This window comes from Trichoderma camerunense (genome assembly GCF_050948025.1).
Source record: "Trichoderma camerunense strain CBS 138272 chromosome Unknown V8C40scaffold_8, whole genome shotgun sequence".
In the NCBI taxonomy this organism is placed as follows: domain Eukaryota; kingdom Fungi; phylum Ascomycota; class Sordariomycetes; order Hypocreales; family Hypocreaceae; genus Trichoderma; species Trichoderma camerunense.
Window position 1 is genome coordinate 317,689 of NW_028145362.1, and position 25,734 is coordinate 343,422.

The 25,734-nt window shown below is 46.4% G+C and overlaps 4 protein-coding genes and 1 non-coding gene across 5 annotated transcripts in view; 2 read left to right on the forward strand and 3 right to left on the reverse strand.

Annotated features, from left to right (window-relative positions):
* The window catches only part of V8C40DRAFT_287033 (amino acid adenylation), a gene marked incomplete at its 5' end in the record, with an annotated part of 66,075 nt that extends 55,742 nt beyond the window's left edge, over nucleotides 1-10,333 (reverse strand). Inside the window, 2 exons of the mRNA XM_083222630.1 lie at nucleotides 8-9,848; nucleotides 9,936-10,333. Coding sequence (XP_083073502.1) covers nucleotides 8-9,848; nucleotides 9,936-10,333 — 10,239 coding nt within the window. The remainder of the gene's footprint in view (nucleotides 1-7; nucleotides 9,849-9,935) is intronic.
* A 7,654-nt stretch (nucleotides 10,334-17,987) lies between these two features.
* V8C40DRAFT_t118 lies at nucleotides 17,988-18,094 on the reverse strand. The gene has a single exon. It is a non-coding gene; the product is annotated as a tRNA-Met (tRNA).
* A 380-nt stretch (nucleotides 18,095-18,474) lies between these two features.
* V8C40DRAFT_243707 (uncharacterized protein) lies at nucleotides 18,475-19,792 on the forward strand. The gene has a single exon (XM_083215496.1). The coding sequence runs from the start codon at nucleotides 18,978-18,980 to the stop codon at nucleotides 19,728-19,730; it is 753 nt and encodes a 250-aa protein (XP_083073503.1). The 5' UTR covers nucleotides 18,475-18,977; the 3' UTR covers nucleotides 19,731-19,792.
* A 407-nt stretch (nucleotides 19,793-20,199) lies between these two features.
* Nucleotides 20,200-21,568, forward strand: V8C40DRAFT_274599 (uncharacterized protein; the record flags this gene model as incomplete). The annotated part of the gene is made up of 2 exons (XM_083220624.1): nucleotides 20,200-20,424; nucleotides 20,513-21,568. The coding sequence occupies 2 exons, from the start codon at nucleotides 20,200-20,202 to the stop codon at nucleotides 21,566-21,568; spliced, it is 1,281 nt and encodes a 426-aa protein (XP_083073504.1).
* Nucleotides 21,569-23,422: 1,854 nt separating this feature from the next.
* V8C40DRAFT_287038 (cytochrome P450) lies at nucleotides 23,423-25,501 on the reverse strand (the record flags this gene model as incomplete). The annotated part of the gene is made up of 4 exons (XM_083222631.1): nucleotides 23,423-24,463; nucleotides 24,570-25,033; nucleotides 25,087-25,237; nucleotides 25,364-25,501. The coding sequence occupies 4 exons, from the start codon at nucleotides 25,499-25,501 to the stop codon at nucleotides 23,480-23,482; spliced, it is 1,737 nt and encodes a 578-aa protein (XP_083073505.1). The 3' UTR covers nucleotides 23,423-23,479.
* Between the last annotated feature and the right edge of the window lie 233 nt (nucleotides 25,502-25,734).

The following is a 25,734-nucleotide window of genomic DNA, read 5'->3' on the forward strand; positions in this document are numbered from 1 at the left end:
GCAATACACATTCCACAATAAGGGGATACGTAAAGTAATTCTGCATAACTTCCTCCTCGATGCTCTTATCATCACCAATGAGAATAGTATCGGGGCTGTCATTACCATACTGCAAAAAGTGGCCTGGCTGGATGACAAGCAGGCTGGAGAAATCGCATGCTTCGCGGGCGCTTTCGCTAACTTTGGCAATATTTTGAAGCCCAAACTGCTCATAGGCCACCATTTCAGAAGCCTGGCTCTGAATATCACGAAGAAATTGGGCCACAGATTTCGAGCCATCGAGTTGAACCCTGACTGGAACAGTAGCTACTGCAGGGCCGGCAATCTCAGTCATTCCAGGTAATGGAGCTTGACGACCAGAAACAGTAGTTCCAAAGCAAATGTCATTAGCATCACTATACCGACCCAGGACAATAGCCCAAGCAGCACGCAGAATCGATGGCCTGGTAATCGAAGACTCTAGATTTGGAAAGGAGATTTTCTTCTTCATAATGCGAGTGATGGATTGTTCGGGAGATATGCCAGCCGCAGGGAAAGCGGCCCGTCTAGCATCCTGGAGCTGTGCAGTCCAAAATTCCTTAGCTTCCACTTGATCAATCGTAGACGTATAGTAAATGAAATTCGAGTAAGATCGAGGAGCCGGTAGATTCTTCTGCAGATAGGCACTCTGTAAGGTATCGAGAATGACTTGCATAGTCCAGCCATCAAAGGCAGTATGATGAATGGTCCAAACAAAATACCTATCGCCGCTGCGCTCCTCAATTAGGGCATATCTACAAAGACGGGACCCGTAACTCATCTCGACGTTCCGTGTCGACTTGATGTACGAAGCGACATCATGGCCTGATGCTGAGTCCCAAGAGATATCGTCCTTAATCACAACTTGGATCGATGATCCCGAACTAAGTACGATCCTGGTACGTAGAATACCATACAGATTCACGGTTTCTTCCCAGGATTCTTTGAGGCGTTCCAGATTAACATGGTTGGGAACTTTGTAAATATGCTTGGCAATATATGAACCCGGTTGCTTCACTGCCATAGCCATAAGTCCTTCTTGGAAGCTAGTAGTAGGGAAGGCGTCTTCAATAGTCTGGTGAGGAAGCAGCTCACACAAGCTACGGAGCCCATCGCTCAGTATCCAGCTGCGAATGGCCGTATCGACAAGGCTGAAAGGCTCAATTGTGGCATTTTGCTGATTTGCCTTACCACTGACCTCGATAGCCTTGGCAGCCACTCTTGATAATCTAGGATCATCAAAAATGTCCTTTACTGTTAAGATAATGCCAGCATCATTTGCAGCCATAACACTGTAAATAGCGGCAATTGAATCACCTCCCAAACGCAAGAAATTGGACCCGCGGCCAATAAGATCCGAAGAAACCTTGAGGGTTTGGGCCCAAATTTGCTGCAATCTTGCTTCCATTGGAGTTTCCGGCGGTTGTGCGTCCTCTTCATCAGATAGAGTATAGGCCACTAGCTCATCTTTGCTGAGAGTAGTCGCAGAAGTTCGAAGAGCTTTGCGATCCAGTTTAGCAGAAGTATTTAGAGGCATGAATTTGCACGGGACGAAGATGGTAGGAATCATATACTGAGGGAGAGAGATATGTAGCTGGCTAAGCATGATGGTAAACTGCTGCTTCATCTCAGGAGTTGTGGTCAGAAACATGTCTCCCAAGTCTTTATCGCTGCCTCTGGTATCATCGCTGAAGCATAAAAATGCAATGAGGCTAAGACCAGCTTCATCATTGTTGATTACATCAACCATGACCTGCTTTATACCGGGTAGGTTGGTCTGGATGGTATATTCGATTTCACTTAATTCGACACGCTGCCCCCGGATTTTGACCTGGTTATCTTTTCGGCCCATGTATTCGAATGTTCCATCAGGGTTACGGCGAACCAAATCACCAGTCCGATAAGCTCTCTTGGGACCATCAGCCGGTAGCCAGTCATATGTCATATTTTCCAACCAGTTGGCGGCAACTTTCGCATCCACGTTGAGATAGCCGTAAGCTAGAATTGGGCTTTGGATGAGTAGCTCGCCAATACAACCAATGGGCACAAGACGGCTGGGGTCGTCTGGCTCTACAGCCCAGAATGCACTAGATAGAGGGAATCCCAAATTGGTGGTGGATCCATTGTTCACGTCTGAGTTTCGAGCGCAAATAGAGGCTTCAGCAGGACCATAAAGGCCGTTCAAGGTAGTATAGCCCTCCCACCGCTTAGCAGTCTTCTTATTAACGGCCTCACCACCTAGGTTAACAGTTGTAAGGCAAGGAACGTCAGCCGGGTTAAGCATATCAGCGACAGTGGGCGTCAAGAAAACCCAATTAGCCTGCGTAGCATTGATCGCACCTGCAAGGTTATTGAGACGATCATGATCTGATGGGACACAGACGCAACCACCTCGCATAAGAGTGACTAAAACATCAAGAATACCAATATCGAAAGTATAGGCAGAGAACTGAAACACTCTGCTGCCGGGTCCGACGCCGGTTTCAGCAGCATGCGCATCGGCTACTGAGCAGAGACTGCTATGTGGGATACGTATGCCCTTGGGCTTGCCGGTAGAACCAGATGTGAATAATACGGCGTAGAGGTTTTCGGGCGTGGTGGCTGACGGGACATACTTGCTGCTGGGGTCTGGAAGCTGGTATAAGACCGAGAGGTCCACAATCAAGAGGTTAACTTGGAGCTCTTGAATCTTGGCTTCCAGAGTCGGATGAGTAACGATAAGCTCAGCCTGAGTATCGGAAACTATACTCTGTAGACGAGCCAACGGAGCTGCAGGGTCAAGCGGCACAATAGCGCCGCCGGCCATCTGGATAGCAACCATGGTAATCATAGCCGGAGTGCTTTTGGGGAACGAGATGGGTACAAGGACGTCAGGGCCAACACCGAGACTCTGCAGCTTCGCAGCCAAGCGAGAGGCCAAAACACCAACTTCGCGATAGTTAAGCTTGGCATCCCAAGAGTCAAATGCGGGAGCGTCCGGATTTGCCTCGATTTGCTTGTAAATTTCCCAGTGAGTGCAAGACTCAGTCGCAGGACGATAGCGAGAAGCGTCAGCTGCATGTTGGATTTCGCGTTTCCCAATAAGAGAGATATCACTAAGGAGTTTGTCGCCAGGATTTAAAAGCTGCTGGACCACATGTTCGAATTGATAAGAAAGTGCCTCAACTTCGCCCTCACACAAAATATTTGGGTTGTATAAGAACTTTTGGTTTACATTCTCTTCCGCCATGTAACTGAGCATAAGCAGTGGGTAATTGAAGTAGTTGTTCATGGATTCGACCATCAGATGATCTTCATCGGCATCAACTTGTAGTAGACCATTCTTGGTATTGAATATAGTACTTTCTTGCTCCTTGGGCTGAATGACCAATAAAGATGTGAAATCGCAGGTCTCTCGGGCTTCATGGCTCAGTTTGGAGATGTTGGGCAGACCGTACTGTTCGTATGGAACCATAGCCAGCGCGTGATCTTGAAGATCTTGCAACATTTGGCTCACAGACTTTTCAGCTTCCAGGTGGACTCGAATTGGAACAGTGGCAATAACAGCTCCAGAAGTTGACAGAAGACCATCCATAGCAGCTTGGCGACCGGAAACAGTGGCACCATAGCATACATCCTGAGCATCGCAATGCCGACCCAGGACAATCGCCCATGCAGCTCGAATGATAGTCGCCATGGTAATTGAGGCGTCTTTCTGATCAGCAAAGGACACGAGACGGTCGACAACACAAATTGCTCCATCAGATCTATCGGCAGCAAGGTAATTTCCTGCGGCAGGGTAGATTGGTCGTTGAGCACCAGATAGATTGGATCGCCAGAAGTTTGCGGCTGCTTCGCTATCCATATTGCTAAGATAATTGATGAAATTAGAATAGGGAGAAATAGAAGCAACTTCCTGTCCGTAGTAGATGTTGTAAACGTTATCTAGGACGATACGCATGCTCCAGCCATCATTTACGGCATGGTGGATGATCCAGACAAAATATATAGCATCCTTCTCTTCAACAAGAGCAAATCGGGTCAATCGAGTCCCATATCCGATATCAAGTTGAGAGACTGAGCGCTTGTAGGACTCAATGTCGTGGCCAGCAGTATCTTCCCAGTCGTCATCGTTCGTAATGACAGCCTGCACGGCACAACCCTCCTCAAGCATAATGCGGGTTCTTAAAGCGGCGTTGCGCTCCACACATTCTTCCCAAGAAGCCTTGAATTTGGCAATATCAACAAACTTGGGAATTCGATAGTACCACCGCGATATATAAGAGCCCGGTTTTTTGGCGGTGAGCGCCATAAGGCCTTCCTGAAGGGGTGTGCAAGGGTAGGCGTCCTCAATAATTTGGTCTTTTCCAAGGCCATATCTAGTTCGAATAACATCACTTTGCATAAATTTACTCAGATTGTCCGGGAGGAGGCTGAAAGGCTTGACATAAGAAGATTTGCTCTTGTCGGCAAGAATAGTAGCCTTGGAAGCTACCTGGAAAAGACGCGGGTCATCAAAAACGTCTTTGACAGCGATAGAAATTCCGGAGTCGCGAGCAGCGGAAACGAAATATATAGCAGCGATAGAATCACCACCCATCCTCAAAAAGCTATCGTCTCGGCCAATATAGTCGGTCGATAGTTTGAGCAGGTCGGCCCAGATCGCTTGGATACGGATCTCCATGTCGGTTTCCGGCTTGCGTTTCTTACTGTCCATAAGAGAGTATCTTGAGACGTCTTCCTTGCTAAGCTTGGAAAACGCAAGTCGCAAAAGCTTCATATCCAACTTCGTCGAGGTGATAAAAGGCATATACTGGCAAGGGATAAACAGTGTTGGGATCATGTAGCGAGGAAGCGTCACACTGAGCTGACCAACAAAGGCAGTAAGTTGGCTTTGAAGCTCAGAAGTCATGTGAGCCAATACATCCTTCACATTTGTCTCGGAGTTCTTGCCAGCAGTACGAGTTTCATCTGAGAAACAGAAATAGGACACAATAATTGCGCCCCCATCTCCATTTACCACATCAACAGCCACCTGCTTGACGCCCTCCAAGGACTCACGGAAGTGATGCTCGATCTCTCCAAGCTCAACACGGAGGCCTCGTATTTTCACCTGGTTATCTTTACGAGATCCAAATTCGATAGTACCATCCGCGTTATATCGACACAGATCGCCAGACTTGTAAAATCGATCCCAGTGGTTAGCGGTGCGATTTGGTACCCACTCAGGGAGGTTCCGAATTATTGAGGCCTCAGTTTTGGCAGAATCAGCCAGATACTCTCGAAGGATAGTCGGTCCCTGAATGACAACTTCACCAAGTGTTCCGACAGGAGCCAATCGCTGCGGGTCCTGCGGATCAACAATCCAGCAGTAACCACCGACTGGCCGACCAACTGTTAATGGAGATTCGTCGAGACTCTTCCACTTATGGAGGGTTGAGAACACACAAGTCTCAGCAGGACCCCAACCATTAATTAGCCGCACCTTTCCAAACCAAGCCTCAAACACGTCTCGTCCAACAGCCTCACCAGCAAACAAGAGCAGTTCCAAACCAGGAATGTCATCGGGATTCAAGGTCCGCGTAAAAGAGGGGGTTAGATATGCCCAGGTGATTTTCATCGTGTTAATGAAGTCAACCAAGCTACGTGTATTCATCCTTATCTCCTCAGATGGAACACAGAGGCACCCACCCACAACCCAGGGACCAACAATTTCACCAATAGAGAGATCAAAAACGAAAGAAGCAAACTGAAGCATTCTGACGTTAGATGTCATCCCAAGACGCTTAGCGATGGCAGTCTGCGAAGTGCAGACAGCTCTGTGTTGCATGACCAGACCCTTCGGCGTTCCGGTACTTCCAGAAGTAAACAAAACATAGGCTGCATTGCGCGGAGACACATTGCTGATCGGTCCATACGAGCTGGCCTCAGTCTTAGCCAGCCTCTCATCCAAAACATGCGACACCTCGACGACGTTAGCAACCAACTTAGAGCACATATCCACATTGCTGGCAGAAGCCAAGGCCAAAGTCGCGTTCGTCTGCGAGACAACCTGTTGCTGCCTCTGAAGAGGGTGCGAGGGATCAAGAGGAACCCATGTAGCCCCTGCTTTATTGACAGCAATGATAGACACGAAAAACCAGGCTGATTTCTCAAAGCAGACGTGTACGAGATCTTGATCCTTGACACCACAAGACTTGACAAGATAGTGGGCGAGCCGGTTAGCAGCACAATCAAGTTGTGAGTATGTCAGCTCCAAGTCCCAGGCGCTAATGGCAGTGGTGTTTGGGCGATCATTCGCTTGTCTCTCAATGAGTTGATGAAGACACAGGTCAATAATCTCAGGTGTCTCCATGTTAGCTTTGAGAGATTGTTCTAGATCCCACGAGCCGGATACCGATAGAGCACTTAGAGGCATCTCTGTGACTGTCAACAATTGCTGGATAATGTGTTCGTAGTGGAAGCACAGAGCCTCAAGCTGGCCCTGAGTGACTGCATCGGCATAATAGGTCCAATCTAGCTCAATGCTATCCTCACCAATTCGAGGCTGCAAAACGAGAGGATAGTTGAAGTAATTGCGCATAGCTTCTTCTGAGAGAGCTTTTTCAACAGGTCCTTGTTGCAAAATAGCATCAGAGGCAGTATCGGCGATGGACGTAAGATGGTTATTTGGCTGAATGACGATCAGGTTGGAGAAGTCGCAAGCTTCCTGGGCATCCTGGCCTAGTTTTGAGATGTTCTGAAGACCATACTGTTCATGTGCAACCATTTCTGCGGCCTGAGCCTGAACTTTCTCAAGAAAAGATTCTATACTCATGTCGCGGTCAATTCTGATGCGAATCGGAACAGTGGCAATCATCGGTCCAGGAATCTCATTCAATCCAGGAACCGCTGCCTGACGGCCTGACAATGTGGTACCAAAGCACACATCATCAGAGTCGCAGTATCGGGCGAGGAGAAGAGCCCATGCCGCACGAAGAATTGTAGCGGTGGTTATAGAAGAATTCATCGTGTTGCGGAAAGGTATCGTCTTCTTCATGACCTTGTCTTCGGAAGTAGCAGAAAGTCTGGCAAGAGGGAAGTGAGCCCGCTGAGCACCATCAAGCTCCTTTTGCCAGTATTCTCCAGAGGCAGCAGAATCAAGCGATTCAACATAGCGAATGAAGCTGGAATACGAACGCAGAGCCTTAGTGTCATTGTTATGGTAAGCGTGATAGAGAGCATCAAGAACGATCCGCATAGTAAGACCGTCAAATACCGCGTGGTGAATCAGCCACACGAAATAGACGCCATCATTGCTATCTCGAACCAGAGCATGTCTACTCAAACGCTCACCATAGCTCATACTAATATCTCGCGTTTGGTTGAGGAAAGTGTGGATATCCAAGCCAGATGGGAGATGCTCCCAAGCGGTATCCTCAGTCATCACAGCTTGGAGGGCTCGACCGCCGAGAATAACCACTCGTGAACGCAAACTGCCACATTGGTTAATGGTACTCTCCCAAGAAGCCATGAATCGATCGACGTCGACACCAGGCCTGAGCTTATATACAACTCTGTGGATATAAGAACCTGGCTGCTTCATACCCAAAGCCATGAAGCCTTCTTGGAGAGTTGTACAGGGATAGACATCCTCAATTACCTCAGCTGTCGTAAGCTTGCACTCTTTCCGAATCTGATCCTTGATATGATCAACATTCTCTTCAGTAATCAAGCTAAATGGCTCTGCTTCGGCTGTCATTGAGCCATCTTCCTCAATAGTTGCCACAGCTGCCATTCGAGCTAGCTGAGCATTATCGGAAATTGCAGCCGGGCTCAGACGAATACCATACTGGTAAGCAGCGGTAACAAGCTCAATAGTTGTCAAGGAGTCGCCACCAAGCAGGAAGAAGCTATGTTTCTTGCCGATATCTTGTCTGCGTATCCGAATCACGTTTTGGAGGATATCAACCCAGATGGCTCGAAGGACTATTTCCAGCTCAGTCGTAGGGATTTCGTCATCTGCAAGCTCAGTCTCCAAATAACTAGAGTCTGCAATAACGCGCGCTCGCTTCTCATGAGCAGATAGGTTGGCGTCACCAGAGCCCTCATCAGAATTATCGTGACTCCAAGGATACGGAGGCAATCCGGAAATTGCCTTACCATGGGCGAATAATGGGGCCAGCTCAACAGCTGATTCTTGCCATAGCCGTCCAACAGCAGAAAGGAAGCTCACTGCACCATCTGCGCCGCGTGTTTGGGACGAAACGTAGTTGAATGAGACATTTTTAGCCGTACAAATCTGTGACAGAGGAACAGATAAGGCAGAGTGTGGGCCAATTTCCAGAAAGAGAGGCTCCTCAGCACACAAGTTGAGGACGGTGGAGATGGCAGTGCTAAATCGAACTCGGGACACCAAGTTGGAGATCCAGTACGCGGCACCAAAATCGCTCTGCTCTTCAAGGACCTTCTCACTGACACTAGACACAAAGATTGCCTTACTCCTCTTGGGTTCCGATGAAGCAATATTCTCAGCCTTCAGAAGGCCAAGTAGATCGTCTGCAAGCAGATCCATGTGAGGAGAGTGGTAGGCAGTATCAATGCGCAAAGCACGAGCAGTTATATCTGGGTTAGCTGCCTTGACAGACTTCAACACTCGCTCAACTGCATCACGATCGCCAGAAATAGTGGTACTCGAAGGGGAATTTTCGCAAGCAATCACCACACCCTGCTCCAAAAACTCATTCATTTCTTCCACGCCTAAGCTAACCACACCCATGCCACCATCCTTCTGGCTCTTGGTAGTGACATAGCCGTAGTAGTAAGCAATGGTGATAGCATCTTCCAAAGATAGGAAGCCCGCAGCATAGGCCGCAGCAATTTCACCACTAGAGTGACCAACGACTACCTTGGGCGTAACACCAAGGCGTTCGAAGCGGTTAACTAGAGCGATTTGTAGCGCCGTGCTCAGAGGGTAGGAGAGTTGCGACGAGTTGATCCGGTTCTCTGGATCGGCAGCATCACGGAAGAGTTCATCTTTAATCGACCAGGTAGATGGTACCTTCAATCTCTTCAAAACGGCATCCATCTTCTCAATATCAGCGTTGACTTCTGGATCAGCCTGGATAAGCTCTTTGCCCATTCCTGCCCATTGGGCACCCTGACCGTTGAAAATCATGGTGATGGCGGGAGTCTGTGCAGAAGACTTGACGTAGGTTGAGGTATTGGTGAAGGATGAATTTGAGAGGACGGTAAAGGCTTTGTATTCCAGAGTCTCGCGCCGCATGGCACGAGTGTAAGCCATGTCCGCTGCATCAGTCGGATGAGCCTGAGCATACAAACGGTGGTGCTCGATTTGTTTGGCCAAAGACGACGCGCTATGTGCAGAAAAAAGAACAAGTTCCGGTCGAGTCTCAGATCTAAGGGAAGGAGATTGAACGTAGGAGTCGATAAAAAATTGAGCGCTGTATCCCTCAGCGTCAGAAGCACTTATGCTGATTCTCACAGAAGGATCAGAAGAGACAGTAGTAGAGGTTTTCTGGTTTTCCAGAATTACCACGCTCTTGATCAAGCTTGCAAGACTAGGTGCACCCTCATCAGGTGCATCGGATCCAGAGTTTTGGCCACGCGTAATGTTTCCTACACTGGATTCCTGAATGACAGCACGAATTGGGTTACCATCACGGATGGCATCAGGCAACGTCTTGATATATACAGCTGACACTGCCTCACCCATTTCTGCTTCATTCTCGGAACCAAGCACCAAGTTGGAGCCTGCGACTACTGCAGATCTGGCTTCGCCAGACTGCACGGCGCAGTAAGCCTTGTGTAAAGCCACAAGAGATGATGATGGTGAAGACTTAACCACGAGGCTAAAAGGAAGAAAGAGAATAATCATGTTAGCAACAGAGTACACAATTCTAGGAAGCAAAGTAACAGGATAATAATAGGAAACAAACCTTGGCCCCTTCACACCATTTTTCGACAATACCATTGATACATCGTCCTCTCCAGACACGCCAATGTAGCAGCCGACACAAGCATCTTCGCTCCGGTAGTTGATCTCGCACGCATCCTCAAGGCACTCGCGAATAACTTCCAGAAGCTTCACTTGTTGTGGACCACAGCCCTTGGCCTCTTCATCAGTCATGGAGAAAAACGAGGCATCAACAATATCCACCTCTTTTTGATCAATGCCACCCAGTCGCAGCGGACTCTGAGAGTCACGACTGTTGGCGATGGACCCCCACAATTGACCAGCATTATGAATGCCTCCAGGGAGCCGAACACCAACACCGCAGATGGCAATTGGGGTTTGAGATTTCTCTCCGTTATCGTAATCAGCTTTCGACGCCATTTTTTTCTGATTTGCGTTTAAATATCACTTTTGTCTTTCCTCTGCTCAATGTTGCGTGTAGCAAGGATGCTGTCGATACCGGTGGGTAAAAAAAAAAAAAACGGTCTCGTTTCTCGTTTTCCAGAATCGACTCGTCGGTCGGAACACCCTTATCAAGAATGTCTCTAATTATATGGTTATAGACAGTGTATGTTGTAAAAACTGAAGAATCAGCGATCTATAAAGAGAACAAGACCCTTCTGTACATGTACAACGGTTCTAAGAAACAAATTCGAGTAGACGACGATGTCTATATCGAGATGAGGCGAGGTGCTTCAAAGCAGCACGTCTGCGTACTCGTCGTAGGAACGAGAATCTCAATGTGGAGAGTCTGAGTTGAAAGACGCAGCGGTTCAATGTAGCTATTATCAGGCCAGTATGTAGTCTCCACATATTAGAGTAGATACCAGATATTATTAAGATGGTGCCTTAGCTATTACGAGCATGATGATATGCATGGGGTATCCGTAGCGGCTACGGTGCTACTCTGACAGACAATGTGCGGCCCAGCCATCAGTTCCTCCCAGCTATCAACAATACATACGGAGTAGTACCTCTTGTATTACAGTTGCGGCACACGGACAAGGCTTGGCGCGTACATAGTACCGGTATTCCGTGCGTGTGTGAATCACCGGGGTCAGCAAACTGCAGGGGAACACATCGATTCGGATACTGATACTAATCGGCCGTAGCAGCGAGTGGTCGTCTTAGACATTGTGGTGGGCAAGAGTACGCGAGAGAGTGTGCTCGTAGTCCGGATTTTCCATGTACTACTACTTGCAAGATCAAGTCAGATCTGAGCACCTAATACCGAGCTAGATGGCGGCTTCACGGCCCACGACAGGGATCCCCCGGCTTAGCTGAAGATGAAGCCGCCATAGCGGTCAAGGGTCACAATGTCTCGCGTGTCCTCCATCAGAGACGCGGCTCGCCACAAAGCGGCACATTGGGTCTCCGGAGATAATTCATGTAGCACACTACCTGAATTTAATTATGTTTAATTTCACCGGTCTCAAGTGTCTACCCGCTCCTCTGTTTGGTTCGACCTCGAGCTTTCATCTTGCAGAAACTACCCTACAGCATTAGGTGCCTTGTCGTACTTGAATTATTAAATCAGCTATTGCAATCCCTAATCGGCGTATTAACTATCAAATATTCTCCTTAGAGCTCTTTCAACTATGCATTGTCAAAATCGCTGTGAGAGTCCGGCTAAAATAAAGACATCGTAAGAAGATATGCTATTTGATGGTACATACTAGGGAATTTTGAGCCTTGGCTTTTGATACTGCACATGTACTGCACGAGTTGAGCTGCATGAGTAGGGTCCACATAGTCACACATAATTCAAGGGAGTCGGATAAACGCGTGGGAGATGGTTGCTAGTATCGGATTTTACCTACATACCCACGAATCGTAACGGCGAATCCCACGCATCACGGCTTTGGCTCGTCTAGAAATTCATCTGAGAGTAGCGATGGTAAATCACAAGAGATGAATCCCGCAAAGGAAGGGCCAGTTCTCAGCTCTCAAACCACACATCTGTGGGTAAAAGGAGAGGTCGGCGCTTCGAGACCTCTTGTTGCCCCTTGTTTAAGCTTGTCTTCCGTCTTGTTTCGACCCGCTACCGGATACTAATTCATACCGACAAGGGACCCTAGCAAGCCTACCTAGTCACGCCGGGATCTCCACCATCCCGTCTGACGCCAGTTCTAAGGGTATCACTAGCTTTGCCTATTCTAGACGCCGGTCACTGTCAGACAACTGCCGCCCGGGGATATTACGTGGGAAGCGTCGATGGCGCTTTCGGGACTTACATGTGGTGGACGGTGTCACAAATAGCCAGTAGGCCAACTTTGAGGGCTGAAAAACGTGGGCGTGGATTCTATGAGGCATTATGAGTTTCGTCTCGATTCTCTCAACCTTTACGCTAGTCCAACCTGCGTCTCCGCAATATAGATACGATGGCTGGATAGGATCATACGAGTATGAGACGCGGGATCCAAGACAACCTCTTGGTGCTCACGTAATGTCACGACGGACGCGGTGGCAATTGTGACGGTGAACTGTAGCTTTAAATGTTGTTTGTCAGTATAGGACTAGCTATTTCTACTAGGTTCGGAACGCAATCCTGCACGATAGGCTCCCTGCCGCTTTGGTCACAGTCTTAATGTCTCACAACTATTATAGCTGATCGGTTTAAAATTATACCGAATGAAAGTATCTCTATATGGGTGTGAACAGTTGCTCATCTCCTACCGTGTCTCAGCGTACGAGTTTGGTCTGTCAGCTGAAGACAAGAAAACGACTGCTCATCTGCATGTGCGAGACATCGGGATTGTCAAATGTCATAAAGCACTATTCCAGCCTCACCGGATGAACCCTGATGTGTACTTTATGAGATGTCTTAGCCAACCTAGCCATACATGGCTCGGAGTAGCGAATTACCGAATTCCACATCTTCGTCTGTGCGTATTTATAGTTACATGTGAAAGGGAGATGCTGGACGATCTCTATGGTGTGGCATCAGTCACAAGTCCATTAAAGTGCCCTGACAAATGATTTACCTTCAATGATTGAATCGCGACATCCTGTCCTTTCCCCTTTCAGAGCCAACGATGAGGTACTGTATTGGAATTCTTATCCTTTATCACTACCTAGCGTATACAGTCAGTAATACATCAAATAGGATTGTAAGCCACTATCGGAGAAGAAGAGGTCGGATTCTCCATACAGTGTACCAGAGACTTCACCAAAATACGCCATCCTCTTCCAAAATTCCACCACCTGCATCCTCTTATAAATCCACTAGAATCGGTCTCTACTAATATTTGTTGGATAGAGCTGAATAGGGAGAATATGCACTCCATAGTATTTGGCATAATGCTGTAGCATCCACAAATTGTTTTTAGACTGCTCGGTGCCATGGCATGCTTTAATTTGTAGCTGACTGCAGAGCTGTTACTAGATGAAACAAATCTGAGTAGCTGAGCCGTAAACTATGATAAATCTAACGATCATCACGTGTAGAGTTATTGCAAAGGCACTGCTGATGAGCATTGTATATTGGAAATCTGCAACTTTCTGGACTATTCACTGAATCCAGGAGGTTCAACAATCAACGATGGCGCCTGTAGGAGTAACTGCTACAATGTATTCTGTGTTCCACACTAGGTATACCCAAGGCATTTAAATATTTACCATCGATTATCTCACACTTCAACAATCCTCTTCCAAAATCAGGTATGCATAAACAATTTGCCCCAATGCAATCATGTATCTATCGAGTAAGTCTTATTTTGCGACGGCGTACCTGAATGATTGGTCACAGAAGCTGCCCACCTTATACCATACTTCTTCTCTGCTGCGTCTGCGCCACATGGGATCTGAATCAAACACCAACACACAATTTGCTGCATTGAAAGTGTCTCTGGTTTCAGGGTAGCACCACCTATGCTGCAGAATCGTGCTTGAATCTTAGACAGTGGCAGTCAGTGATCAAGCGCCACTCTTTGAGATTGTGCCAAAGTAGGTAAATGTACAGTGCATCTTGAAAAGACAATTCCACAGGGCCCGACACTTTGTTTAGCATGGAGATATATGCAAAGAAATATATTTTCTTATCTCCATATTCCCATATCTAGCGACATGTATCAAGATTATAGATGCATAAGCTAATCTTCAATCTAAGAAAAACCTGGGAAATACACATGATGATTAGAACCAGCAAGCCAATTTATACAACTGAAACAGGAATTCATAATTCTAGCAGGACAATTAATAGTCAGTCATGTTAGTATACCTACATGCAGTTCTATCTTCCTGAGAAATCATGTGCGAGTCTATGATTCTGAACACTGTTTCTATGTCTATTACATGTTATTCCTGAGAGACGATCAACCACCTCGTCTCTCAATCATACGGTTTGCCGAGACATTGTAAAGTGAACCTATAATCATAGTTCTCATACATAAATTGAAAACATAGAGATAGCCGATGACTACCGGGCTAAGGCTACTATGCTAATCACCACAATTGCCGACTGTGCAACATCTACGCCGCTGCGAACAAAGTACCTAGGCCAAGACCAATGAAAATAAGCGCCCGCATTGACATAAAACCGCCGTCAGATACGTGTACGACCTTTCGGCTTAAAGGAAGTACGAGCTTGGTGATGTGGTGAAACCGCAAATTAACGCCGCCGAAATCGGAGAAATTAAACATACCAACTTTCCGTGGCGGCTCATAGCTGAGGCCAAGCTTGCGTGAGATATTTGTCGTCTCAGATACGTCGCTGTCGGCGTCTTATGGCAGATGATGAAGGCCCACACACAACTGACAGCTGAAGAGAGATCTGATCCTAGTGGCGCTTTTTCAATATCGACAAATACATGCGGCTCGTCTTACTAGAGGCCCCCCCACACATATATTTCGGGCCGGAGCAGCATTGCCGACGCGAACAGATTCCACTTTGAGAATGTCCAAATTGCTTCGTAAGCTGCCGAAAAAGAATGTATCCTCTTTACTGGAAGAGCTATAATTGATGATTTTAGCCTAATCAGAGTTACACTCGGGATTTATCTGCAAAGTAATACGTACGACCAGGCGCCCAATTACATCCCGAAGTTCTCGTCTACCAGTCATCATCAGCACATCCACTGCATGAACAATGTACGAGCTGACACATCATTTCAGAAGTGGGCTGCAGGGCATTACTGTATATCGAGCTGATCTGTAAGAGACCGCACTCAGTATCAACTTGCGGAATAAGGGTGTTCTCCTCACGTGCTATAGAACATTCTACATCTTCCATGAGAATTCTCAGAAATATCGCTAAGGTAATATTGGAAATATATGGTCCTTTTTATGTTTTGCCATCCATATCATATGCCATGAATTCTGCGGGAAAGAGCCGTGATATAACGAGTGATACCACCAGAGCGGTATACAGATTGCTGGAAATCACATCCAAGCGTCAGGGGTTGGCAATCATATCTAAATACTACGGTGTATACGCCACATTTTGAAGTGTTTATGTCTAAACTTATGAATTAGACTTCCTTTGCAGAGAACATTGCCTTGGATGAAATCAAAGCAAAGCTGGTATCAAAAGAAGACGAACTACATGATTCAGTTATACTTTCTTTTTAGATGTCTAACTGTCAATCCCTCATAAGCCACCTACTCAGAGCTAACTATAATTGGGATTCCGACATCTAATCATATTACTATGCGGCATACTCTGGGGCTCCGTGACTCTGTCTCGCTGACTTCGTCCGGTTGCAGCTTTGGTGACACGTCCTGTGCCCAGGGTAATAGGTATATACTTGCAGGTGGAGTAAGATGAAAAAGAAAGCAGTTAGTTTATTTGAAAGCTTGGTCTTTCCGACAACTTCTGCAAAATCAAGTTTGGGTATAGCAATCACGTAGCAGTTCGAGAGAAGCAGCTATATGCGAAGTAAAGTTTCCCAAATACATCAGCCTGGTGGTCAAAGTCCATGCTGATTCAAACCCTTAATATGTCATTTCAAGGGCGAACTCATAAGAGAAGCAAATTTTTGACGACATTTGCTATCAGTAATCGCTCACTTTCGATCTAAACGACCGCTGTGACGTCGAAATCTCGCAGATTTTATTGTCTTCATGCTAGTCATTCTTAGGGAGTAACTCATTAGAGTGTACGGGTTCTCTATACAAGTTATCCGTAACGAAAAAAAAAAAAGAAATTCTATGTCGGACCCATGAAGCTTCCGCGATATATATATAGGCATTGCATCTGTACAGTTACGATAAACTTCGGAATATTTATTAATGTGAGTTGACTTGTGATAGTAGCCTTCCGTTTACATAAATGTAAACAGATTGATAGGGATTAAAGCGACTTCTGTAGCCTACTCCAGCAGCTGAAATGAACTCATTGTAAAAAAGAACAAGTCTATGCATGATGCCAAAGCTGGATTTATCTACCATCTTTCACTTTTAGAACGATATAAGTTTCTGCCAGTCTGTATTATGTATCGATGTAAGGATCTTGTCTACTTGTAGTACGAGTCTACTCGGTGGTTCATCTCATGATTCAGCCCATGTAAACTCACTGATATGCGTCATATGAGCTGGCACCTACAACGTTTCTCATAGTCACTGCGAGTCAGTGAGTATTGTAATACATCTACTACAAAACAACATATATAACTTTAGATCTCGTGCCTTGTATAGAACATGTCTTTTGTAGGATCAACAACACACAACAACGGACGTCTTTAGTTGGTGACGAATTCCCAAATGTACAATCATGAATCTGCTATCGCTCAATAGGAGGCCACGCTATAAGTTCTACTTCAGTGATTCATTCTCCAATCACACTGGCCAGTGTAACGTGCACTGCATACTGACAGTCCACTCACTCTCTTCGCGACATCTTATTGTCAAACGTCAGGTTTCGACATTGCAATCACCATAACCCCGCAATGGGGACCACTTGGCACCCATTCAGTTGTATCAAAATGTCTCCTGCTAGAAAATGTGAGTATCTAGGAGCCTTGAATCACAATGTGGCACAAAAAAAAGAAGTTGCGACTCTCAGCGACACCAAGGCAGTGAGCTATTATGCACAAAACAGCTGATTCTCCTTTATTCACATTCAATTTTCCCTCAGCCAAGATGCTATAAAGCAATGGACGTCCGTCGTTTCTTATTGATAGAAGCTTATTAGGAGAACCAAAATTCGCAATTCCAACGCTTCGCATTTCACTCCCAAAAGACAAATCTCGCATCTCGATAAACTAGTGAACCCAAAGAGTCATTTAATCAACAATGTGCTTCATCATCGTTACCCGCTGCCTTATATGCTATCGTACTATGCAATGCAACGTAGTTCCCTGCAGAAAGGTGGCTCATGCTCATCAAACATGTGGCGATCGTGAGCAGGGTCCCGACAACATCTCAGATGTCATGTGCGACAGATGCTACGAGAGAACCCAGCCAGAGATCCCTGCTCCTACTTTGAAGGACAAAGCAAAGTATTATGCCAAAAAATTCACGTCTGGCGGCGGGTCCTCATCCAAGGTGAGTTTGAGCTGCATTCATACAGAGATAAGCCATTGTTCGACGATCAAACACTAGAAGAGTTATCTGAGGCTGCAAATAAGAAGCAGCTGGTCTCGCAGGCCTCTTATCTCAGTCAATAAGTAAATAGTGTACTGAACTAGGCTTTAGTAGCAAATCCTTTCGAGATAGGCGCCTAGGGATATATCACCTACCAGTGGTCTTTGACGCCGGCGGCCTGGTTCCACGAGTGGTCAAGTCCGAATCGAGTCCTTCTAAGCATTCTGACCACAATCATGAACTGTCTCAAAGACCTCTATGCATGACTGGCTGAATTGGAGCGAAACGAACCAATCTCTCTTTATGTTACAGCTTCAGCCGAGATTCTACGAAGTATATGGGAGCTGTGGAGCATGGATGGTCATTACTTTCTTTTTCACAAAATCGGAAGCAGTAGGGTAGGTGATGTGGACGCTGAACAGCAATTTCACATTTGTGTGTAAATGGCTATTGCTTTCGAAGACAAAATAGTCAATAAAGCTCATTGATTTGGAAAAAGAGATAGCAAAAAGAATGTCCTCGGTGAGGCTCGAACTCACGACCTTCAGATGGCCCAAACTGGTTATTTGGATCATATTGAGAATATGAGACTGACGCGCTAGCCAACTGCGCCACGAAGACTTGTTTCTTGACGGTGCAGCGACTAATTTTCAACTATGAAAATTTCACAAGCCTGCAATCTGTTGCATAGAGTTTGAGTGGTGTCGCTACTTGTCCGGGAGTGTTGACTTTCTCTTGTATTGCGCCATTCACTTTGGAGAAATTGATAGAAATACATGTTGTAAGACTAATTACGTAGTACTGAACAGTATAAATGAGAGCAAATTTTGAGCTACAAGCTCAACGTACCGCTGTTGAGGGCCATTTCCTGTTCCCCTCCAGCTACTTCGTATATTTGGCGTAATAACCACCTCGAACTCTCAGTGTGATGAAAGCCAATATGTGCTAGCACTTTTTTGGTACATGATCATTTTCACCTCAAATTTACTCTCTATCAAATCCGAATATGACATCTCCCTATCAAGTTTCCAATTCTTCTCAACTAGACTGCTCAAATACCCCTCATTCAGCTCGCGTTACCACAGCCACGCTCTGATGAGCCAGTTGAGCTGAGCTACACGGTGAGGCTGAATTACCGCTCAAGCTATTGATCTTGGCATCGAAAACGCCTATCGTGCATCTTCACTCTCCATCTTTCTCCATATCATATGCATTTCTGCAACTTTTGCTTCTTCTCCCTTTAGCTTAACGCGTGCCACCATGTTGCAATTCTTCTCAGACTATGTTGCCGTTCTCAGATTCATCGCTGGGGCGAAAGGATTCCATGATCCCCGGAACAGATACTTTGCGAATTCTTTCTGGACAAGTATGCATATATGTGGCATCATAGCCGCATATATCTGGGCATGGTATTGCCGACCCAAAACGAGCCGACCGGCATTGATAGCCCTGAGGAAGGCTTTTATCAACGACAACAAATCTAGACTCATCGTTCCAGTTCAAAATGATATGGCTTGTACTGTTTAGGACAAGAGGTCGTGGCCGACGAACTTTCCTACAAATAATGAACGGCCTCGTCAACCTCACATGGTGGGGTTCATTTGCAGCATACGGATTTTGGGTCTTCGAATACGAGTTCTTGAATCACTGTGCATTTCTATATGGAGCAGCTTTGCTCACCATTCTGGTGCAGCTTACTGTTGGGGGAAAACAGGATTGGACGGCTAATACCGAGCTCGCCAATTTACGACACAACCCAGGTTGGTCAACTTGCCTCTACGTCTTGCTGGGCTTCTGGTTTGGATGGCTCTACAGTATCTCCAGGTCTACGTCTACTTTGTCTCCTTTTCTTGATCATTTTGCGAGAACAGGATACTTTGCTCTACCCCATTCTACAACAATGTTCATGCTTCTCTTTCTTGCCCAACAGGACCGGCATATTTACCTCTCCCCAGAAAGCCCTTTAACAACTTCCGAACACTCTGTTCAATTTTGTGTGCTTTGCAGTCGCACTGTAATAAAAGCGATGAAAGAGCGACATGATTCTCAAGGTGCTCATCATTGGACTTCTGGCTCTCTCGCCGCATCGGTCAAAGCTGGTTGCCGTGTCTGTTTGGGAACAAAGAAGGGGACTGAAACGCGATTTCCTCGGATATATCATGTTTTGGAAGCCAGCAACATTATGGGAAGCTTCTATTCTAGGATTCACCATCATTTCCGAGGAACCGAGAGGAGAATATTCCGCAGCAAGATGTAGTTTCAAGCTGACTTCATTGGAAGCTAGTGACATTGCATCTCAGCCCTTGTCTAATAATACGGGATCATACACCTCTTTGCAGCAAGTCTCTAAGTGGCTACAAGATTGTAGAACAAACCACGTCCATTGTCGCAATAAAAGTCTTACAGATGTAACATTCAAGCCCACCAGACTTTTGTTTCTCCAGTCCAAAGGGGAGAGTATCCGAGTACGGCTCCACTGTTCAACAGAACAACTTCCAGCCGTTCCATACATGACCCTGAGTCACTGCTGGGGTGGAGGCAGTCCACTGCGACTTGTGAAAGCATCACTTCCAGCGTTTCAGCAAAACATTGACACAAAGAAGCTACCAAAGACCTTTCTACAAGCTGCACAACTGGCAAAATACTTAGGTTGTTCATACTTGTGGATCGACTCCTTATGCATCATACAGGACGAGTGGGATGATTGGCTACGAGAAGCGGCTTTAATGGGCAGCGTGTATAAGAATTCCATTTGTAACATCGCCGCAACCGATGGCAAAGATTTCTCTAAAGGTTGTCTGTATATGAGGAATCCTCGTGCCATTCAACCAGAGCCCTGCAATGGAATTTCAGGTCAGAGCGAATATCTGGTCAATAACTCAGATGTGTTCAAACATCATGTCTTATACACTCGCGGCTGGGTATTACAGGAAGTTCTTTTGGCGCCCCGGGTTTTGCCGTGAGCAGCTGTATTGGCACTGCGATGAACTGCGGGCTTCGGAAATTTTCCCGAATGGAATGCCAGCATCCATCTCAGAGGACTATCATCCGGTAACAAAATATCGAAGCTTCAGCAGTGGTGGGGAGCGTACTATTCTTACGTCTTCAGCTCTAGAAAAGATTGCATCAAACTTGCCCCATTATGCAGGTTCTGCATCGGCCCCTCACTGGATTGAGTTCCCGCGAGCGTATTCAGCTGACCTTGATATAAACACGCTAGGCTTCGAAATACTAGGCAAAGACCTAGGTATCCCTCTGGAAGACATAGGCAGTTATTTAGATCACCTTTCTCTATACGAAGAGCTCAGCCTCAGACGGAGGCTCAATGCTAGCCATCCATTTACCTACTGGGCGAGACTCGTCCAAGCATATTGCAGCATGTCTTTCACTAGAGCAGAAGATCGAGCGGCTGCTTTTTCTGGTATAATCTCGCTTTTAAGACCACATCTCGGAGAGTATCTGGTTGGACTATGGAAAGTATTCCTGCCTTTCGAACTATTATGGGTCGCAGTGAAGCCTTCTAATAGACAAAAAGCGCTGAGAGCGCCAAGTTGGTCTTGGATGTCCATTGATGGCGCTGTTGAATACTCCAGGTGCGGGCGCAGCGTGCAACATGACCAAATCCTAGTTGAATTGCTTTCTGTGTCAGTCAACTATGTATCTATCGACATATCTCGCGCCTCCAACTGGGAGATGAGGCTCCGGGGTAAGCTCGCTGCTGGAGACTATAAGCACAGAGGAAACAGGCTGTCCAAGCGAGTTCACATGCACTACATCGGAAACCCAACTTGGCAAGTCTTGCCATCTAGGGAATTCGAGATGCACCCTACGGAGCTATTCCTGGAATCCGATAATCCACCCCCTCCATCAATTTTCCTAGATGAGGTTGAACCAGTTGAACTATACGACGGACAGTTTGTCTTCTTTCTTCTCTTTAAAGATAAAGTCGCCGGGGTCAAGGTCCAGACGGGCCTTGTGTTACGTCTGGTGGAGGATGAGCAACGATTTCGCAGGATTGGTGTTTTTGATGGCTCAAACCCGAAGGTGCAGGAAATTTTTGATGTGGTTGAGCCTACCGAGGTTATCTTGGTGTAAGCATTCCCATATACGGCATGATCAGTCCAGCTTTCACATGAGGAGATGTTAATAATAACGGCCCTTTTCGACGAGACCGACGGGGATTGTAGCTTTAACTTTCAGAGAGATGTTCGTATGGGTTAAAGACATTGTAGAGAAGTGTATGTAAGAATGTTTTTGTGCCTGGCCATGTTCGTTGAATCAAGGTAGCGTATAATCTTTACACGCTTCCGGGGGGCATTGTACAACTGAGGGTCATTTGTGGATCTCCAGTATGCTGAGCATTAAAAGCACATGTTTGCTTCTAGTTCCGTCGTAGAACCAACAAATGTTTTGAGTTATTATTGTCATCCAATATACACAAAGGCTTAGATTGAGCGGTTTGCAGTGCTTCTGTCGCTCAAGGACGAATCACGACAAAAATTGTCCCAGAATACTCAGAAGTCATCACCAACTCCGCGAAGCCCGATTAAATGAAACGCAGATGGGATGGTCTAACCGTTGTTTGTACATCCCGACAATCTACATTAGTTTCGGTAATTTCTCAGCTTGCCTCACGGAGAATAGATCCAACAACACAATGACATCGCTAAGGGTGCGGGTCTCGCTTGAGCATACTGCATATGGCATACAGTCATTTCTGTCATAGCGCTCACAAGTAGGAAAGGCAACATGTTCTTCGATATAAGAAAGTGACTTGATACATATACCCCAAAGGCTGTGATTTGTCGTTTTATCTATTGTGTTACTTCCCATGTGTCTAGATTGGTTAATGCCTCCTATATTAGCTCACCTTCTTGGGATCTTCGCGAAGGCTCTCCGATACGCGGTGTCCAAAACTCTCCGAGCCAACGAATTAGCACTACCTTGCAGTATGATCCAACTAATAAGCACGTATTACTCAATCTCGTTCATTTTACGTGAGCCTCTTCAAACCAACGATCTAGAAAGGCTATTCTTCTATACTCTTGAAGTAGATACGTGACATTTATGCAAACGGTGATGCAGAGTATCCCCCAAGGGGATCGGATTTCGACCCGCGGCTAGCGCCTCCCACAGTCCGGGACTCCCCTATGGAGTCATCACCGCTCAACGATCCATGTTGCGATTTCTGGAGCTCATTTATTCCCTCTTGCCCTTATAAGCAAGAGCTAACGTCCAACACCGATCAGCAGCGCGCGTTGCGTCTCAGTGGCCAGGGGGGAGGGTGTAAGATTGTGTGGCCCGTGAGCGGAATCCGAAGATGAATGTGCTTTACTTTTGTCCCCGGCTTGATGGAGCTCATCATTGGATGCTGACAATTGAGATGGCCCCTATTGCCTCTAGAAGTATTGAGATGTCAAGGAGACTTCCTTCTAGAGTTCTTGCGATTTGGTAAAGTGATGATGGATATCTAACCTATTCAGTTTCGAAGAATTAGTATGTACTCTCGTCAAGAAGGGAACAATTAGACGAAGTAAGAAATCAGCACTTTAATTTGGGTTGCCCCTGAAAAAGAATGTGGATTAGCCAGGTTGGGTAGGCGACCGAGTCAGTCAGTCAACGAAATCGGGAGACTTTGGGAGTCATGTACCCTGTTTCATTCGCAAACGAGGGCCCATCAAGCATTCTGTTCAAGGTGACAATTAATTGTTGATTTGCTAATTGATCGATGCTCAATCCCTCTTTGAATACCATATGAGTACATTTACCCAGCCCCCAGCAGGCTATATAGCCCAGTCGCTTGGTAGGATGGACGTCGACGGAGTACTTGGTATGACGGTAACGTGCTTCCATTCTATACCTCATGGCTTTTTGCCTCGGTTTTCTATCACTTCCAGACAAAATAAAAGGCTGTTTATGTATAATGAACACGACGTAGTCATCTAGCACCTATTTTAATATTTGTATCAACGAGCCTCTTGCTCTCAGGCCAATACAGTGCTCCAATTATGCAGCCAGCTCCTCTCGGTATCGGAATTGTAGCATTGGTCCTTTCTGTGAGCTGACAAACCGGTCATACAACTGAAACTCGGTCTTACATTCTCTGCCTTCCCGAGCATCTCCAATCCCTTCGCCCATGTTGCTACTGGGATCCAGGCGAACATCGAAAAGCCAGATGAGGCGAGCCAAAACAATAGACATCTCCTGATAAGCCAGATATTTTCCAATACAGCTACTACGGCCACCACCAAATGGAGTGAATCCATAAGCTTGTCCCACTGCTGGTCGCATTTTGGGCGACTCCTTGCCTGACACTGGGACAGAACCATCCTCGAGCTCTTTGGCGCGTTCCTCAGGGAACCAGCGCTCAGGTGCATATGTCAACGGCTCGGCAAAGTTGTCTTCGCTGTGATGCATAGAATAGTGCGGTATTCCCAAGTTCACGCCAGCTGGGAAATATTCGCCGTCAACCGTTAACCCTCCAGGGCCTACAACGCGTGGCAAGATACTCGGGACGGGGGGTGACATGCGCATAGCCTCGTCAATACAGGCAGGCAGATACGCAATCCTCTGAAGTTCCGCAGAAGCAAATCGTATAGGACATGTTACTTTCGACCCCTTCTTTCCTATATCTTCAGGTGATAAGGGGAAAGCTTCACGAATCTCGCGGGTCAGACGTTCAAGTGTACGGGGATTGTGGGTCAGATAAAACAAAGTCGAAGTTGTTGCTGTGATCATGCCATCAGTACCACCAATGATGAAAAGACTCGCTTCCGAAATGAGTTCTTCTGTAGAGAAGGCATTGCCAGTCTTAGGATCGCGCGATGCAAGAAGCGCTTGCCAAATATCCCTGTCCGGCATAGATGATTGCTCCAATCGCCAGAGGGCGAAAGATCGGCTGACTGACATCAAGTTGCCCACGCCAACGATGAGTTCTTTGAACAATACCTTGTGTAAATTACAGAAAAAGAGGGATTGCATATGGCCCACCTTAAGGGCAAAATGTTAGCCAGTCCGATAGTATCGTGGATCTCTCATTATCGTTATTTATTCCTCTGTAAATAGACCGCAGAAACGTAGCTTCGATTTGACTTACCAAGTGGATTCCAGCGACACCGTTGGGTAAGTCTTTGACAAAATGTCGATACTTTGGATCTCTTTGGACATTCCATGTTCGGCCAAAAGTCACAGAGCCCATGATATCGGCAATACAAAAAGCGACTGCGTATGACATATCTTTACCTGGGCTCCAGCCATGCTCTCCTTGTGATTTGCTCCCAGCTCCCTCGCCGATGATGCTGATAAACTCATCAAGATGCGGCGTTACTTGGTCTTCGAATTCTTTAACCGCAGCTGGTGTAATGGCAGTCATATTGACTCGGCGTCTGAACGCATGCGCCTTGTGGTCTACAGTAGTGAGAGACATCTCTGCTCCAAAGAAGCGCTTGAAAGAGCCATACGCATCAGCTTTGAAAGTGTTGGAATTGACATCGTGAAGATCTCGAGACGCCTTGGCAGAGTTGATTGATAATCGGTTCGGTCCAAATCGAACGAATTTGCCTTTGAGCATAAGTTGACGAGTCAGAATGGCGTACCAATGACAACAAACGTACCATGTTTCTTGTGCTGCTTATCAAGCTCGAGATGGCGACCTCCTTCGGCGATCCAATAAACGGTGTACCAGTCAGTGAGCGACGCGATCAAAGGTCCTGGATATTTGGCGAGAGGGTGAAAAGCAAGCTTGTAGACGAGATTCGAGAAAAACTATAGCAAAAACCTTCGTTAGCGATCAATAAGAAGTAAAATAGTGTGATGTGAAATGGCGTTTATATAGTCCTTGATTAGAATGACTTGAAAACGCGGAAACCTCGAGGAGTGCATTTAACGCACCCATTCAAAGACGATGATGGCTGCGGCTTGTGTATACCAAAGAAGGTTACGAGGTTGCTGCAAGTGAAAATATGACAGCGTGGCTAGTCCCAGACAGATGCTTGCGAAGGCGCAAGCAGGGATAATGTGAAAGCCCATGGCTAGGGGTTGTTTCTCAGTGAGATTGAACGGAATTTTCGGAAGGAGATGCGGTCATTGGCGGCAATGTCTAATCTTGAAGGAGAAATAGAGCTCCTTGTTGAAATCTACGGTAAATCGTATTGTTGACACCTGATATTAGCCTGGATCATCAAAACTTCAGGGAATGGCCTCATGTGGTGACAGGAAGAGGCGACTGTCACGAGTCGGGTCTGATGATTTGCAGGAGTAGA

Coding starts and splice junctions, on each gene's coding strand:
- V8C40DRAFT_243707 (XM_083215496.1), top strand. CDS start 18,978: ATGATATGGCTTGTACTGTTTAGGACAAGAGGTCGTGGCCGACGAACT.